A 17607-nucleotide genomic window follows, 5' to 3' on the forward strand; every position below is an offset into this window, starting at 1 on the left:
AGAACCAATTATGAAGACTGAGACAGTGATGCTCGGAAAAAGCAGCAACGAAGGCCAGATAGCGAGAGGCAGGACTATTTTCTTTCTTTTTCCCTCTCTTTCCTTTTTCCCTCTCTTTCCTTTTTTCTTCTTTCTTTTTTTCTTTCCTTTTCGTCATGCCATTTTTATGATGATTCAGGCCATATCAGCCTGACAAGGCCCAGGCTCGTTCCGAAACTCGTGGAAGCTACCGTCGTATGCATCGCGTGTTAGCAACAAGTAGCTCGAGGTAGATGCCGTTTTAGGGAATGCGGGCTCTCCCACAGAAAGACTTCGGGTAGGACTGGGGCTCGACGGCCAATTCCGGCTGTGGAGGAGGAGGGGAGGAGGAATGTGGCAACCTTATTGAGCTATAGGATGGGGTTCAAAAGAGCCGGATGTTATATTCGGCTCCTGTTGGTAATATTGCTCGTATCTTGTCATTTCATGCTTGATCGCGATTGAGCGGATGGATGATGGCGTGCCACTTGCAGGGGAGCTACCGTAGACAAGCTCCACTGAGATGCACAGTGGCTGGAGGCGGCATGGAGGAACAAGTTTACAACCACCTCCTTAGTACCTACAGGGCATGGTGGCTGCAGGGTGACAAGGAAGGAGACAGCTAAAAAGCTCGTCGTGTTTTTGATTGTTTTCTCTGAAGTATTTGACCCGTATTGCGTCTGCTGTGATTTTTCTTTTCTCTTTTGACTTGTTACCTGGTCACTTTTCTTGTCTTTTGGAGATGCTCGAGTCAAGTACCTTACCTAGATGCTAGGTACTTACTCATCCATATCTACCCAGGTAAGTACAGTCAGCCAATCCGTAGAGGGCAGCGCGCAGGGTGAGATGTCTTAATTCCGGGGCTCCCAATAGCAATGACAATAATATCAAATACATTCATGAATGCAAAAAATACGACCATGCGTCCGATTGCTAGCTCTTCAGAGTGCTAACTAGTCACGACCGCAACCGCCAGTGTTGCAAGGCCTCATCCGGAAAGCCTCGTGTGGTGGTGGTGGTGGTGCCAAGTACTGCCGCTTTGCTGTGGCGGACCAAGCTAACTTAAAAGCAGTGCTACTTAGCTTGGAGAGCTACCAACGACGCAAGGTACATGCAGTCTGCCTGGGTTTCGGCGGCTCCGCCAGGTACCGCTCGACACCCCCGCATCTCCCTCTCCTCCACCTTCAACACCATTTTGTCGTCAGTCAGTCAACCTTTCGGCTCGTCTCTTGGCTTCCCTCTCTTGCTCATTTTCTCGCCTCTGCCCGTCGAATCGTCAAGGGTACTTGGAATTTCGAGCTCGCCTCACTTTCTGCACTCATCTCCCGACCCGCAGCCCTCGTCGTCCGCGCCCAATTCCAATTCAGCTTGCTACCCAAGCCAGAAGGATACTTGCCCGTCCCGGCCCAGCGCTGCCACCAAAAGCTCTCATCTACCTACAATAATTACCTCTCTTTCTCACACACACACACATCACCCCGCTTTGCTGATTGCCCGCCCTTGCCCTCCTTTCTTCTTCTTTGCTGCAGCGCGCCGCCCGATTCAACTCAATCGTGTGCTGTGCCATTGACCGGCCCGACGACGCGCTCGCTTCCTCGAGGGCAAAGAGCCAATTCACCTTCACACAGGCCCGCAAACAACCAAACCGCGCACCCGCACCGTCGCCACATGCCTGGCTTGGGCTTTCTCAAAAAGAAGAGGACGAGAGAGGGCACCTCTGATCCGTCGTCGTCAAGCCCCACCAGCCCTGTTACGCCTACGAACTCGAAGCCCTTTGACTCGGCCCGCCAGGCTGTCGGCGCTGCCACCATCAACGCCGCCGCCTCTCAGGCAAGTCCGCCCAGCCAAAGCGCCGTGCAGCCTGCGAACGCGCTTCCAGCCTCGACGGCCGCGACTTCCCAGCAGCAAGCGCAAGTTGCTGGCGAGTCCATCGGCAACCCACAGCAACAGCAGCAACAGCAGCAACAGCACCCTCAGATGAATCCAGCGTACGGAGGGGCAGGGACCCTCCAACACCAAAACCTCCCAACCATCAGCAACCTAATGAACACGCAGCAGCCCGATCCTGCCGCTACCAACAACAACAACAACAACTATCCCAATTCCCACTATCCCGCCAACCTCGTCCCTCAGAATCTCCATGCTGCCAGTGAAAGCCCTGGCACCGACCCCGAGCGTCTTCGACAACAGCAGCAGCAGGCTCATCCGGTCCCCGGCGCCGCAATGCAGCCGCAGCAGCAGCAGCAGCATCACCAGGTGCCTCTTTATCAGCAGCCACAGCAGATGCAGCAGCAGCACCAAGGCCATCATCAGCAGCAGGCTTCCATATCCCAGCCTCGCACCACAAAGGGTAAATACTCATTGACCGATTTTGATATACTCAGAACCCTCGGCACCGGTAGTTTCGGCCGAGTTCATCTTGTTCAATCTAAGCACAACCAGCGTTTCTACGCCATAAAGGTTTTGAAAAAGGCACAGGTTGTCAAGATGAAGCAGGTTGAGCACACCAATGACGAGCGCCGCATGCTCAGCGACGTCAAGCACCCCTTCCTCATAACCCTTTGGGGTACTTTTCAAGACTGGAAGAACCTTTACATGGTCATGGACTTTGTTGAGGGTGGTGAGCTATTTTCCCTACTGAGAAAGTCCGGGGTAAGCTACCTTCACACGCCCCTACCTATGTTGCCTCCAATATTGCGTGCTGATACGTCAAATAGCGGTTTCCGAACCCCGTCGCTAAGTTTTATGCTGCCGAGGCTACATTGGCGCTCGAGTATCTGCATTCGAAAAACATCATCTACAGAGACTTGAAGCCGGAGAATTTGCTACTTGATCGTCACGGGCATCTCAAGATCACCGACTTTGGTTTCGCCAAACGTGTCCCAGACAAGACATGGACACTCTGTGGCACTCCAGATTATCTAGCCCCTGAGGTTGTCTCCAACAAAGGCTACAACAAGTCTGTAGATTGGTAAGAAATCGCGACGTTCTTGTACGGATATCTGTAGCTGATTTGATACAAGGTGGTCTCTTGGTATCCTAATCTACGAAATGCTGTGCGGCTACACACCGTTTTGGGATAGTGGCTCGCCAATGAGAATATATGAGAACATTCTCAAGGGCAAAGTCAAATATCCCGCGTACGTCAATGCCGATGCCCAAAATCTTCTCGAGCGACTCATTACCGCAGACCTGACAAAGAGGCTTGGTAACCTCTACGGCGGCCCCGCAGATGTGAAGAATCACCCTTGGTTCTCAGAAGTCACTTGGGATCGACTGGCTAGAAAGGACATTGACGCGCCATACACACCACCGGTCAAGGCTGGCACGGGCGACGCAAGCCAGTTTGATAGATATGCTGAAGATCCGGATGGCTACGGCCATGCCGGTGGTCCTGACGAGTAAGTGCCAGAACCAAAAAGAAGAAATTGCGAGTTGTATCTGATCACTAACAACTTCAGCTACGGCCATCTATTTACTGAGTTCTGAGTTGACTAGGAAGAGTCACTGACTTCTGGGAAATGTGGACTATGAAAGACGCAATCGACTGCAGGGCGGTCGGCACAGCCTGCTGGATCATATTGCAAGATACGAATACCAGGAGCAAACGATGTTGTTTTTCTTCGCATGATGACGGATTTCAGATGGGAGGCTAAAGAAACGGCCAAGTCCATTGCTACACAATAATGCTCACTCTAAAGTCTTGAACATGCGCTATGAGAGCATCTGTATAACGAAATATCTATACCTTGTCGGCAAGATGAAAAACAAAACGAGACCAAAAAAATGACTTTCTTTTGAATATGAATTTATAGCTCGAAACAAGCATACGTGACAAGCGGGGGAACTGATCAAAGTGGGGGTCTCTCTCGAGTTCAGAATTATTACTTATATGAATGGATGGCTGGTCACCGTTCTAGGCGAGTCCATCTGGTGAGAATGACAGGGGGACTCTACTTTTATGGCAGGACGCTATCCGCAAGTGGGCGCATCTTGTGCTCCTAATAAATTGTACCATGTAGGTAAGTTTGTACTTTTCTTCAGCCATCCTGCACAACTGCGGAGGCTGGGGATCTTCATCTTGTTACCAATCAGACGACCTGCCGGAGCGGGCTGACCTGATCAGATTTTTGGAGGAAAAAAAAAAGGTTTCCCTAATTCTTGCAACTCATTCTTTTTTACAATCGAGCTTGCGCCTTGGCATTGCGATCAGGGCCGTTTCATTTCGCAAGGTGTCAGGCCTGGCTGGGGTACAGTGACTAGTGGCACACGCGAGATTATCACCAGCCTTTTTCATTTTCTCTGGTCGTTCTCCCCCCCGACTTGCGTGCCGGCCATATCGCGCTGAGAATCTAGACGCTGCGGGGAAAGAAGAAGAGGAAGAAGAAGCAGAAGAAAAGGATGGATGACTATTTGTTTCGGCAATATGTCAATGAGTGTCGCGTTGTGCACGAGGAGACGACGTATGTGGAAATCTTTAATTACTCGGTTGGTGGTAACCTTTCCTTGGAGAACAGAAGGTTTGAGAAAGCTTACCAAAAGTCTAGGACCCTTTCCATAATTCCTGCGAAGAGCATCCTCTAACACCAGATGAATTTGAAAACTTCCTTCACCAAAGGGTATGAACCCCCCCTCTCTCCCGCCCGGGTTTGGTTGTGAGCGTCTGTTGTCGACAAAGCTATGCTAACATTACTAAGGGGGTGTTTGCGCCGCCCGAGCTGCGTCATGGTACGGTCCTCTTGAGCGGCATTCGACTAGTGTAAGTACTGAATGGCAATGGAAAGATCTTTATATGAGGATAGTCGCGGACTCGTTCTTACATGCCCGCAGCGTGCAGACTGAGGCCCAGGACAAGGATACTTTTATGCCCAAGGTTCTATCCCTCCCCAAGGATGCCTACGAGCAAATGGTCCGGGTTCTCCGGTTGCCTTTTCGAGGCATAGAAACCACGTCCGTCGTCGGACCGTTCTTCTGGACCTCCTACGATCACGACGATGTCGACCCGCATCTACGTATGTGCTACCCGCAACCGCTCTCATCTCACTTACTTTCCTCGCCACTAATCCGTGGCCCTACCGCCTCCCCCACCTCCTAGACATCCTGCACCGCAAGTCGGATGTCCGCAAGAAGGGCCGGACACGCGGCTGGGAGATGATGCTGTCGCATTGCTTCGCGACGGGCGTCACGACGGGCTTCGTCAAGGGTACACCCTCGTCAGACGTGGTTGCAGCGCTGCGGCACCTGCGCGCGTGCGCAGCTCAGGTCGGCCACCCGCTGCTGCTGCCTACCATACTCCTCGCGCACGACCTCTCGCCGGCTAATGATCAGAAGCAGCGCGACGCACGCGACTGGCTGCGCCGCCTAGAGCAGGCCGTCAGCATGCGCGACGAAGTCGAGGTTGAGGAGCAGTATTTCCAGAACGGCCGCCTCGAAGTCGACGGCCTCAACCGCGACCTCGTCGAGTGCCATTCCAACGTCCTTTGGAAGCGGCCTCAAGCGTACATGGCGCTGACCATAGAGATGGAAAAGGCCATGAGCCTGTTCAAGGACATGTACGAGGCGAGGCGGATGCTGGCCGAGAATGGAAAGGGTGAAAATGGAGAGATAAAGAGGTATGGGGGTGGTGGTGCTGTTGGCCAAGCTGCATCGGCAAGAGAGGCGCAGAGGAGAGAGCTGGATAGGCTTCATAGGTCGATGCTTGCCCGCATGGACTTCTACAAGGTCAAGCTGACGGGTCTGGAGAACTACATCCACACAACTCTACAGAGACTCAAGGTTCAGAGAGAAGCGGTGCGTTGAAGTTACTGAGAGGAGCATTGTTCTTTGCGGCGAGTGGCTAATGACTGTCGTACCACTACAGCTATACAATATCATGTCGCAGCGCGAAGCCCGTCTCAACCTCGAAATTGCTGGAGAGCAGCGCCGCATCGCCCACGCCAGCAAGCGCGACAGCACCGCCATGAAGATGATTTCCCTGCTCGGCACGCTCTTTCTCCCGGGCACATTCCTCGCCTCCGTGTTTAGCATGACGTTCTTCAACTTCCAGTCCAGTACGCTCTCCCTTCCTCTTCTACCACCTTTCTCTCCCTGGTCAACGAGACTATCCACCCCCGTGTTGCGTAATTGAGAGTATGCACATTGCTGACGATGGAAATTCAGACGCCGATCCTGTCATTTCCGACAAGTTATGGGTCTTCTTCCTCCTCACCATCCCTATCACAGCGGCCATTGTGGGAGTCTGGATATGGTACGACCGGCGCAAGGAGGCGCAGTATGCTCGCGACGACGAGGACCTGGAAAAAGACATCACCAAGATGGAGCACGACATCATGCTGAACTTGCGCAAGAGAACCATGAGCAAGAACCATACCTGGAACACAATCAGCCCGCCGCCGCGGTGATGGAGAGGCGACCTTTTTTTCAAATCTTTGGACACTGATGCCTTCCGTCTTACGAATAACGACAGCTTATGATTGACATTACCATTTATCAAAAGGATAATCCTCACCAAGAGTACCTATGACCATAATTAGATCAATGATTTAAGATGAAAAAAAAGTGGTATTATTTTCAGTGAATGTGAACCGGGGCTTAAAAAGCCAAGTCCAATGCAGATAAAATATTCGTACATGCAGAAGGATACTACAGGCATTATGTATCAAGAGGCCCTCCAAGCCCCGCCAAGCCCACCCTCTATAAAATTCTATTTGATTCCCAACTTCTTACGGCTTTGAACTGGACGTCGACTTCTTGCGGGGCGTCGGCGGACCAATCTTGTCGCGGCCGTCCATCCACGGCCGAAGGCACTCGGGGATCGCCACTGTCTTGGCCTTTTCGTCCCAGCCGACCTCGAGAAGGGCAGCCAGTACGCGGGGCACCGCGAGCGCGGTGCCGTTGAGAGTCCAGGGGAACTCGACGTCCGCGCCGCCGCCGCCGCCGCTACCGCCGCCGGCCGCGTGGCCGCCGGGCCTGGCGCGGGTCTGCAGCCGGCGGGTCTGGTAGTCGGTACAGATGCTGGCCGAGGAAACCTCGCCCCAGCCGTCGCTGTGCTCCTGGCGGCTGGGGAACCAGGCCTCCATGTCGACTTTGCGGGCGGCGGACGCGCCGAGGTCGTGGGCGGGCATCTCGAGGACGCGGGCGTGCAGGCCCAGCGACCCGAGGATCTCGGTCTGCATGTCGAGCATCTCGTCAAAGACGTCGCGGGCCGCGTCGGCGTCGGCGCGCGTCCACGCGAGCATCTCGACCTTTGTGAACTCGTGCACGCGGTAGAGGCCGCGGGTGCTGGCGCCCCGGGCGCCGGCCTCGGCGCGGTAGCACCGCGACACGGCGACGCGCTTCAGCGGCAGCTCCGCCGTGTCGAGCGTCGTCGCGGCCTTCATGGCGGCGAGCGGGATCTCCGAGGTGCCGGCGAGGGAGAGCGGCGGGACGCCGGCGGCGGCGTCCTCGTCCGACTGCGCGAGCGCGTAGACCTGCTGCTCGCCGTGCTGGTCGCGCGGCTGGAAGCCGCACGCGGCGGCCACGTGGCTGTAGACGACGCTGGGCGGCGCGACGGGCGTCCAGCCGTGGCGCGTGGCGACGGCGAGGGCGTACTGCACGAGCGCCTGCTCGAGCTGCGCCGCCGCGCCGACCAGGTAGTACCAGCCCCAGCCCGACGTTGTCGCGGCGCTGGCAAAGTCGAGGATGCCCAGCTCGCCGCCAATGTGCACGTGCGACCGCCAGATGTGCCGGCTGCCGCTGCTGCTGCTGCGGCCCTCCTCGTCGAACAGCGGCCGCTCGTTGATGTAGCTCAGCACCCGCGGCTCCGCGCCCCGCGGCGTCTCGGCGCTCGTCAGGTTGGGCAGCTGCAGCGCGAGCGCCTCCACCGCCCGCTGCGCGTCCGTCTCGCCCTCCACGATGACGGCCAGCTCCTCCTTGATGCGCCGGGCGTCGGCGTGCAGCTCCTCCCTGCTGAGCGCCTTGAGGTCCTCGAGCGTGCTGTCGTCGGTCAGCGTCGCGGGGTTGGCCAGCACCCGCCGCAGCAGGTTGGCGCGCTCGCGAAGGTGCCGCCCGCTGTGCTGCAGCTGCACCAGCTGCTCGCTCAGCGCGATGATCTTGGCCGGGTTGTCGGCTTGCGCCGTGTACAGGCGCTCCTTGCACGTCGTTTCATACAGCTCTGGGTGCTGGCGGATGTGTTTGATGTCCAGCGCGGGCTTGGGCCCATTGGAGGGGCGTTTGGCGGACGCATAGCCCCGATGCGCGCCTGGCCGCGTCGCCAACTTCGGCGACGGGCAATGTATCCGTTTTATTAGCCTTTGCATGATGGCCGTTGATGTGTATGCTGTTGAATATTGTCCCGTTGAAAGCTAGAGGTCGGAAACTTGTCAAGAAGGGCGTTATGCAATTAGCCGAGTGTGGTATCTGGGACAGTATCAGCATTACATGACAGAATCGCAGTCCTTATTTTTTTTCTAGAAGACAAGCGATCTTGTTATTTAGGACCTATCCTACTTTTGCGCGTCTTTTGATCTTTGCGCTGACCTCTCTGAAATCGAGCCGCAACCCAAACAGTCAAATACTAATCGCGAAATACATGCTCATCTATTACGCATAGGCCTTCCCATACACATCCATCTATGTATATGCTCATTTTCCCAAATCTGTTTTCAATCATCTTTTAAATCATTTCCTGACATAAATTTTCTGTTCTAGAAGGGTATTTGTTGCCTGACTGTGCTGTAGTCGACTGTGGTCGCGACGGCTCTACTCGTTGGCGTGCAAAATCGCTCCGCTATTGACCTTCATCATTGGGCACCTGCATATGAGGGAAAGCCAATCATCCAACCCGTAAAATGCAACCGCTTGAATTAACTTTGGTCGTCGCTGCGACGCGCAGCATGGGCATCGGTGCCGGTGGTACCATGCCATGGAAGGGCTTGCGCAAAGAGATGCAATACTTTGCGCGCGTCACCACCCATGTTCCGTCTCACGTATGTACCAACAAAAGTCCGCCTTACCTCGCTCCTTATCTAGTCCTGATACTTGCTCGCAGTGCCCTCCCGGTGCAGTCAACGCTGTTGTCATGGGCCGCAAAACATGGGACTCGATCCCTACCAAGTTCCGGCCTCTCAAGGACCGCCTCAACATCGTCATCAGCCGATCCGTCACCGCGCCACCGCCGCCGTCACCACCACCGCCCAGTGCCCGCGAACCCGTGCGCGTATCATCAATGGAGGCTGCGCTGCAATACGCGCGTGCGCATTGCGGTGGTGGCCGCATCTTCGTCATGGGTGGCGGCCAGATCTACACCGCAGCGCTACAGCGGCCTGAGGCGCGGCGCGTGCTCCTCACTAGCATCGACGCTGAGTACGACTGCGACACCTTTTTCCCCATCAAGCTCGGGACAGATGAGGGCACGGAACCGGGCTGGACAAGGAGGTCGGATGAGGCGTGGAAAATGTGGACAGGAGAGGAGGCAGCGGAGAATGGACGCAGAGAAGAAGCGGGTGTTGAATACGAGTTCCAAATGTGGGAGAGAGAATAGCTTCGGCAGTCAGCGGCGTTATATGAAATGCCCCAAATTGGTGCATGAAATGCCGAAAATAACTCAAGAAAGAACCTTTCATAGTCTCTATATGATACGGATTTCACTACGAATGTATCAATGGTATCACGGACATGAATCATACTCGTTTACATAATCCTCACTTGACCACTTCCTCTCATGTAATGAATGAGTCTTTGGTTTCTTCATAGCACTTAGAACGCGTCAAGGCCCGTGTGGCATCCGCAAGATAAACACATGTCTCGCTCAGATGGAGCCCCAGGTTCCAAGTGTCCAATTCACATGATGACCACCGCTTGCTCTTACCAAGCCAACGGCCCCCATGCTCTGCCTCTGCTGCATTTTGACGTCGACGTCTCCAGGGCGCGATGCCCCGCTAGCGCCCTGCTGCAGCCAGAGCTCCTTGTCGACCGTTGCCATGGCAGGAATTTTCAACTGGCAGAGCAAGCTGGCGCCCGCCCATGGGCCTAGGGAATGAATCACGCGCAGCTGGCCTTGAAAATGGGGTAATATTTTTCGGTTCCTGGCCAGCTTTGCCTCGATAGCATCCTCTTCTGTCTGTGTAGCGATGGAGCTTGGCCGAGACCGAGATCGCTCGGTATCATCGCTCGACTCCGAAGGAGCGGGTGACTCGACAGATCGCGTCATTGCGCTGCTACGACGGATCTGCGTGCTATTTCGTGAGCGATCGGCCCCCTTGCCAGTAACTGCCGTCCAACCACGCTTATCAATGATACTGGACACTTCATCCACCAGCCTCTCCTTAATGCCTAGAATATTTGAGCAGCCTCCCGTGAACATGATACGGGACATACAAAGAGCCCGAACATCAAGCGGTAGCTGTAGTAAATGTTGATACACAAGCCAATGCAAAGGAAGCTCATGGTCATCGAAAGATGATGGGCTGGTAGATGGATCAAATAGGACGTCGTCGCACACGTCGGCCAGCTTCTCGAACGAGACGTCGATGTGTTTTGGTGGGGAGGTTGAGTGGAGCGGAATTCTGGCGTCTCCTCGCGGATGAGATGCATCCGCGTCTGTTTCGTCTTGTTCCACAACTGTATCCAGCTGTGTTGACTGTCTTTGCGCTGATTTATATGCTGCTCCGCGGCACCACATGAGCCGACACATGATATCTTCGCATTCAGAGAAGGCAATCACATGTTCGGACTCGTGCGATGCTTCTTCGTATTCTTTTCCAGTTATGATCTTGTGTAATAGTGTGTAGGTCTTATTGAGAAGACTTTTGCCCCCTCGTATGCTGCGCGAGGACCTGACCTCGCGGTATTCATAGACGCTTGTGACAACAGTTTCGGACCAGCCCATGTCAATTACTAGCGCTGAGCGCACGCCGGCCGCCACTGTTGTCATGGTTGGCGAGGCTAGCAAAGAGACCAGAGGTGCCTGGAATTGTGTGAATAAGACATCGAGCACAGCTGATAGGAGAGGTATGGGCACCGCGGGATCCAGTACCAGGCCAGCTCTCCGTGACCGCGAGTCAATGAGTAGAAGTCTGGTTACGAGTTAGCGTTGGTCAAGTCATTAGGGTCAGACCCGAACCGCGTACCGCGTGAATGCATCACGGAGCATCCTCTCTAGCTTATCTTGGAATAATCCGAGATCAAAATCTCGCAAGTCATACCGCCAAATCTCATGCTCGGGTGCCCAGTGCTCTCTCTGGGCTCCTGGCTCCGTCCACCGACTAAAGTCACCCGCACGCCGTTGCTCGCGCGGTCCGCTCGACAATACAGCTTTCGGGACGCTGTCACCGGCAAATCCCACTCGAATATTTCGAGAACCGATTTCTATCAGCAAAAAATCATCGTCGGCGCGGACGGTTGCTGGTGACCCATAGGAGCCTGAGATGGCTCGCGGCGGTGTATGTGGTGTTGAGGGTGTCGGCTGCTGTCCTGGAGCGGTCCGGATGTTAGAGACGCTTCTATGAGCCAGAGCTGGGCCGTTTCCGGATGCCATAATGCCTCAATGGGCGCAGTGATCCTCATGCAGGCAGAGTTGTGATGAGATGGTGGAGAGCCTCAGCGGTTCGACGTTCAGGGAACCCCCTGGCGGGCCACTGAAACTACTGCGAGCGACACTTGCTAGGTACAGCACTGGCGTTGTCGGCGGATCAGGCGCGCCGATCCCCGACAAAGTCAACAATCAGCGCTTTCACCAGAGCAACGCGGGGCAGGCCATCGCCTGAACTCTCCTACTACCTACATAGTAACATTCACGCTATGCAGTTGACGAAATTTCGCTGCCAATGATGCTAATTTGGCCACTATGATTTTTTGATGGGTATTAAAGGGTATGCTATCTCATTCTTGCCTCTTTCAGATAATATCTGACACAAGTTAGCATTTACGGAGAGCTTGGCTCCGGCCAGCGCGTGTCACTCGCGAAGCTCGCAGCGGACACGTTAAGGGCAGAAGGTCGCCCGCTACGACTCGCCATTGATGTCGCAATCTGGCAGTTTCAAGCACAGGCTGCAAGAGGTACAGTGTGACATTCTGTGGTGATCCACGCTCAATCTTACCGATCATTTAGGTGGCACAAATCCTGCGATTCGAACACTCTTCTACCGACTTGTCCGATTGCTCGCCATTCCCGTCCAGCCAGTATGTGTCTTCGACGGACCTAATAAGCCTACTACCAAGCGACACAAACGATCGGGTCGTGGGGATGGTCTTGCAAATTCACAGGCCAAGCGCCTGATTCGCTTGTTTGGCTTGCCTGCTCTCGATGCGCCGGGTGAAGCAGAGGCAGAGTGCGCGTTGCTGCAAAGGCACGGCATTGTTGACGCAGTGCTGAGCGAAGATGTCGACACAATCATGTTTGGTTGCACAAAGACGCTTCGCAACTGGTCCTCGGAGGGAAAGACAACCACAGGGCCCACTCACGTCTCGCTTTACGACACAGCTTCTGTTGCTAATCATGGCTTGGATAGGCAGGGCATGGTGCTAGTCGCTCTGATGAGCGGCGGTGACTACCTCCCTGTTGGGATCTTTGGATGCGGCGTCAAGGTGGCGTGCGAAGCCGCAGCTGCTGGTTTTGGCAGCTCACTCTGCCGTCTGAAGGCCTCCGACACGGACGGCATCGATGCATGGAGGGCAGAGCTTCGCCATGAACTTGCCACCAATGAAAGTGGACATTTTCGAACGAAACACAAGAGCTTGGTTATTCCTGACGATTTTCCGAACATGGAGGTATTGCGATACTATACTCATCCAGTTGTTTCGCCGCAAAACAATCTAGACGCGATTCGGCAAAGAGTACAGCAACAAAATAACGTCCAACTGCAACCCCTTCGCGAGTTTACACGAGAGACATTCGGCTGGGATTATCGAGAAGGTGCTATCAAATTCATTCGAGTTCTCGGTCAAGCAATGCTTGTCCAGAACCTGATGCAGTCGCGCAATCTCATCCAAGACATTTCAAAACGCCGGACACATTTCAGCACAGACGCCACCTCGGAACTGCGGCTTTCGTATATACCACAAGAGGTGGTTCCAATAGACTTGTCAACAGAGGTGGCGGAAGACACCGACTACGGGAGAGATGGGCTCGCACTGAACAGTGATGAAGATCTCCCTCCGGCGCGAGTGACGGCTACGAAGACGCCACAGTTATTCGACGTAGCGGTGCCTGAGCTTGCCTGGGTCTTGGAAGGCGTGGTCAAACACTATGCACCTGAATCGACACACAAATTCGAGACAGCCGAGGCTGTCAAGGCACTTCGAAAGTCACCGACTAAAAAGCTACCCAATAAGTCGGCCAAGCCTGTCAAGGACGCCGGGATGCCCAATGGCGCTATTGACAGCTTTTTCCGAATTTCTAAAAATACCACTCTGGCGGCAGAGGGCGTTACGAAGGAAGGACCGCCGCCACCACAAAGGAACATGCCCCCTTCAGTTGGTGCCATTGTGCAATCTCAGGAGCTACCTCCACTACCCCGACCGCCGAAGACGCACCCTCGATCTCCAAGTAAGCAGACCGGGGCCTCTGTTATAAGCAGCCCAGATAAGGACGTCGTACGCTTACACATACCGTCTAGACGTTCTCAAAGCACTGTCTGTTCGGAGCCCATCATCATCTCGTCCAGTCCTCCCTGCCACGCCTCGCCATCATCTCCGGCAACCTTATCTCAGGCCTCTACCACTCAGTCTGCGACTGATGCTAGCTCCGTATGCTCGCAGCCTTGCGCGGTTAGTTCGCCGTCGAGGTTAAGAGCTGGGTTGGGGCGGCGAGAGAAGTCGGCAAAAGCTGTAGCGTCAAAGCCAGCTCCAAAATACAAGCAAACATCATTGGACATTTTTACAGCCCGAAAGACCGCTGAACCGGTGCTCAAGAAGCCTGCCTCCTTGCCTTCAGAGAACCGGCAACTGCCTGATGACCCATTTGACGCCGATTCCTCTCTGCTATCCATATCCGATCTGGTACCGGCAGAGCCCTCGTCGCCCAGCAAACGCCGACCCCACGAGAGCCAGGTCACCGTTGGCGACAGGAGCGGTAGCCCAACGCCACCACACAGGAAGAAGCTACTTGTCCCTGGTGCTGCAGGTTTGCTGCGCGAAATCGAGGTGGACATCGAGGAGAGGGACGAGGTCATTGCCCGTGAAGAAGCTCGGCTTATTCGGTCCAGGATCAAGGGCAAGGTGGCACGGTGGAGCGACATTTCTATTATTGATCTTACGGAAGGGTAAAATATATGCAAAAATATTGGCGTTTCTGGCGTGTAGCATTATCGTTTACATTATTTGTATCACCATAAATGGGCGGTTTAGAAGAAGAGCCACGAACGGCGACTGAATTATACAATGTCTTGGTGATATCCTATTTCCAAATTTTACAACCCTTAGTTACCAATGCTGAAATATGATCCGGACGAACTATTGTTACAGAATCTGAGCGCCATGAATGCTATGATGAGTCCCTCCCGTCCTTTTCCCTCCGTTTCATGCCATGCCTACAAACTTCCATCTTTCTCTTTCATTACCACATCCGGGTCCACCTCTGTTCCCAAGTCTCTGTCGTCCAGGAAGCGCCGTCCGAGAAGCTCCTCTGGCAGGTAGGTTTGGCTGACACGGCCGTCGCGGTAGTTGGGAGGGTACTTGTACTCGGCGCCGTAACCGAGATCGCGCATCAGCCGCGTCGGGGCGTTGCGCAGGTGCAGCGGCACGGGCAGGGCGGCGACTCCGGGCTCGCGCAGCGCCGTGTAGGCGTTGTTGAGGGCGCGGTAGGCGCGGGTGCTCTTGGGCGCCAGGCACAGGGCGACGGCGCAGTGGGCGAGCGGGATGCGCGCCTCGGGCATGCCGATCTGCTGCGTGGCCGTGTATGCGGCCGTGGCGAGCGGCAGCAGCGAGTTGTCAGCCAGGCCGACGTCCTCGCTCGCGATGACGACCATGCGCCGGGCGACGAAGAGCGGGTCCTCGCCCGACTGCAGCATGCGCGCCAGGTAGTAGAGGGCGGCGTCGGCGTCGCCGCCGCGGACCGACTTGTGAAAGGCCGAGATGGTGTCGTAGTGCTGGTCGCCGCCGCGGTCGTACACGAGAGTCTTGGTCAGCGACGCCTTGATCTCGGCCTGGGTCATGCCGGGGCGCGCTGTGAGGGAGAGGGCCAGCTCGAGCAGGTTGAGCGCGGTTCGGGCGTCGCCGTCGGCGAAGCGCGCAAGGTACGCCAGCATCTCGTCGTCGACGAGATCCGTGGGCGGATAGCTCCCCGCGGCGACCTCGGCATCGCGCCCCCGGCGTAGGATGCCAGCGACGTCGTCGGCGCTGAGAGCCTGCAGTGTGAAAGTGCGGCAGCGGGAGAGCAGTGCGTGAACGACCTTGAAGCTCGGGTTCTCGGTGGTGGCGCCGATGAGCGTGACGGTACCCGCCTCGACGGGCCGCAGGAAGACATCCTGCTGGGCCTTGTTGAAGCGGTGGATCTCGTCGCAGAAGATAATGGTGCGCCGGCCGGCGAGCGCGAGGTCGCTGGCCGCTTCCTGGAACAGCTTCTTGCACTCGCCTACACTGGAGCTCGTCGCGTTGATCTCGACGAAGCGTCGGCCCGTGGCGTGGGCGATGCACCGCGCAATCGTCGTCTTGCCCGTGCCGGCGCCGCCCCAGAGTATCATGGACGGCACCCGGTCCGACTCGATGAGCGCGCGCAGCACGCCATTCTTGCCCACGAGCTCCTGCCCGCAGACGTCGTCCAGGGTCGTGGGCCGCATGCGCTCAGCCAGCGGCGCCGCCTTGTTGAGCTTCGTGCGCTTGACCAGCTTGCCGTTCTCCGGTGTCGTGGTGGATGGGGCTGCTGCCGCCACGGGCGCAGCCCCTTCGGCGCCTCCAGTAAGCGGATCAGGTGCCCCATTCGGTTCACCGGCTCGTGGTCGCGGTGCGTTGATGCTGGAATCGCTCGCTCCTGGGCCCTCCTCGAAGCTGCGTTTCTTGCCGATGAGCGGCACCGGCGTCACCAGCTTGGCGTCGCCATTATTATGCTGTCGTTTTGGCGCGGGAGTCGAGAAGAAACTCGAAGCACTTCGCTTCTGTGTCGGCGGCGGCGGCGGTTGCGAGGCGGCTGTGCCGTTGGTGTCCGTCGAGGGTGGCGAGTCCTTTTCGACGACGAAGCTCAGGCAACCAGAGTCGATGTGGCTATTGATCTCGGAGGACTTTACGGGTTTGTTGCATATCGGGCAGTTGACAGCCATGTGCGAGACGACTGTGCTAGAAGGAAAAAAAAATTAAAAGCAATTGTGGAATTTGGACAAACAGAGAACGGTGATGGGTGATTGTACCAAAATAACGGCTTGACGTTGCTCAAAAAATTAATCGGACTCACTGGGAGACGCGTTTAAAGTGGCCAAGGAGCGCGTCATACAGGCCTGAGGTCGGCCGTGGCGGGGCAGTAGGGCATGATGAAATACGGTAGTTACTGGAAATCTGCATGAGTTGCTGCATTCTTGATGAGATTGTTTCATCATTTCGCAGTGCAATATCAATTTCATGAAATGTCTTTCGGTCTTCTAATAATGCTAATTGCTATATCTAATCTAATCTAACCTCTTGAAAATATGCACTCCGGCAGTCGTGCACTTTGCCAGTGTGTTCATCTGTATAGCCTCACCACATCTAGCAAAACAGCCACGAGTACAAAATCCAGCTCCCGTTCCCATCAAAACACCCCTGGAATGAATCTCTTGGTTCTTGCGTGCCACGCCTCCCACTCCTTGCCAAACAGCTCCTTCAGCATCGCCTCCTCCTGGAGGACCCTCGTCGCGATCTGCTGCACGACGAGCAGGCCGGCGCCGGCGTACGCGGTGGCGCCCCAGCGCTGCACGAGCGGCCAGTACTCGCGCGGGACGAAGCAGCCCGCGGCGCCGTCCAGCCGCAAAAAGACGGCGAGGCTGCCCGCCGCCACCAGCCACATGCCCGTGTAGCTCGGGTGCTGCACGTGCGCGTAGATGCCCGTCGTCACGAGCCCGCGCGGCTTGGCCAGCCCAAAGGTGAAGTTCTCGCCGAGGCCGCTGAAGGCGCCCATGCGCAGCGGCGCGCCGGCCAGGATGGCGAGGAACGACGCCGCCGTCACGGGGCTCCACGCGAAGAGCGCCGGGTTGCGCTGGTCCGGCGCCGGGCAGACGCGCGCCAGCGCCGCCGCCGGGCTCACGGTCAGGACCGCGTGGTAGAGTATGAGCGCCGACGCCGCCGCAATGGCCAGGTTGATGACGGCGTTGCTGCGCGCGAACCACAGCGAGTCGTTGCTCCACGCCCGGTCCGCCGGCGTCCGGTTCGGCGGGATGATGACGCGCACCGTGAGGAATCCGGAGACGAGGACCGCGCCGAAAAAGGACATCTGCTGTAAAGAGTATTCGGCGGTCATTGTAGCAGAAATCGCAGAGCTTCTGGTGTTATGTAGGATGAGTGGCAACCGGCGGCAGCGCGGCGATGGACAGTGGGACGCGGTGCGTTCTAGTTTGCCAGATCCGGCAATCTCTTGGATAGGAGCCGGCAGCCAGCCGAGGCTGTTCCCCCACGGGGTCCGGCTCGGCAATCTCTACCCCTCACATA

General features: G+C 56.1%; 8 protein-coding genes across 8 annotated transcripts; 4 read left to right on the top strand and 4 right to left on the bottom strand.

Annotated features, from left to right (window-relative positions):
- Positions 1-1686: 1686 nt before the first annotated feature.
- V2A60_005391 (cAMP-dependent protein kinase catalytic subunit TPK2 domain-containing protein) lies at positions 1687-3507 on the top strand (the record flags this gene model as incomplete). Its single annotated transcript, XM_083256703.1, has 4 exons — positions 1687-2670; positions 2736-2989; positions 3042-3419; positions 3480-3507. 4 exons carry the CDS (start codon positions 1687-1689, stop codon positions 3505-3507), a joined length of 1644 nt encoding a protein of 547 aa, XP_083112829.1.
- A 912-nt stretch (positions 3508-4419) lies between these two features.
- Positions 4420-6419, top strand: V2A60_005392 (uncharacterized protein; the record flags this gene model as incomplete). Its single annotated transcript, XM_083256704.1, has 7 exons — positions 4420-4506; positions 4566-4637; positions 4716-4777; positions 4849-5030; positions 5114-5808; positions 5879-6068; positions 6178-6419. The coding sequence occupies 7 exons, from the start codon at positions 4420-4422 to the stop codon at positions 6417-6419; spliced, it is 1530 nt and encodes a 509-aa protein (XP_083112830.1).
- A 321-nt stretch (positions 6420-6740) lies between these two features.
- On the bottom strand, positions 6741-8315 carry V2A60_005393 (serine--tRNA ligase DIA4; the record flags this gene model as incomplete). Its single annotated transcript, XM_083256705.1, has 1 exon — positions 6741-8315. The coding sequence occupies one exon, from the start codon at positions 8313-8315 to the stop codon at positions 6741-6743; it is 1575 nt and encodes a 524-aa protein (XP_083112831.1).
- Positions 8316-8891: 576 nt separating this feature from the next.
- V2A60_005394 (dihydrofolate reductase) lies at positions 8892-9538 on the top strand (the record flags this gene model as incomplete). The annotated part of the gene is made up of 2 exons (XM_083256706.1): positions 8892-8984; positions 9047-9538. 2 exons carry the CDS (start codon positions 8892-8894, stop codon positions 9536-9538), a joined length of 585 nt encoding a protein of 194 aa, XP_083112832.1.
- Positions 9539-9805: 267 nt separating this feature from the next.
- V2A60_005395 (uncharacterized protein) lies at positions 9806-11533 on the bottom strand (the record flags this gene model as incomplete). The annotated part of the gene is made up of 2 exons (XM_083256707.1): positions 9806-11072; positions 11127-11533. The coding sequence occupies 2 exons, from the start codon at positions 11531-11533 to the stop codon at positions 9806-9808; spliced, it is 1674 nt and encodes a 557-aa protein (XP_083112833.1).
- Positions 11534-11853: 320 nt separating this feature from the next.
- Positions 11854-14262, top strand: V2A60_005396 (GEN1/YEN1 family endonuclease; the record flags this gene model as incomplete). Its single annotated transcript, XM_083256708.1, has 4 exons — positions 11854-11867; positions 11918-12054; positions 12107-13543; positions 13880-14262. The coding sequence occupies 4 exons, from the start codon at positions 11854-11856 to the stop codon at positions 14260-14262; spliced, it is 1971 nt and encodes a 656-aa protein (XP_083112834.1).
- A 263-nt stretch (positions 14263-14525) lies between these two features.
- On the bottom strand, positions 14526-16250 carry V2A60_005397 (ssDNA-dependent ATPase MGS1; the record flags this gene model as incomplete). Its single annotated transcript, XM_083256709.1, has 1 exon — positions 14526-16250. One exon carries the CDS (start codon positions 16248-16250, stop codon positions 14526-14528), a length of 1725 nt encoding a protein of 574 aa, XP_083112835.1.
- A 464-nt stretch (positions 16251-16714) lies between these two features.
- Positions 16715-17419, bottom strand: V2A60_005398 (methyltransferase family protein; the record flags this gene model as incomplete). Its single annotated transcript, XM_083256710.1, has 1 exon — positions 16715-17419. One exon carries the CDS (start codon positions 17417-17419, stop codon positions 16715-16717), a length of 705 nt encoding a protein of 234 aa, XP_083112836.1.
- Positions 17420-17607: the final 188 nt, after the last annotated feature.

This window comes from Cordyceps javanica, chromosome 3, assembly GCF_051103115.1.
Source record: "Cordyceps javanica chromosome 3, complete sequence".
Classification (NCBI taxonomy): Eukaryota; Fungi; Ascomycota; class Sordariomycetes; order Hypocreales; family Cordycipitaceae; genus Cordyceps; species Cordyceps javanica.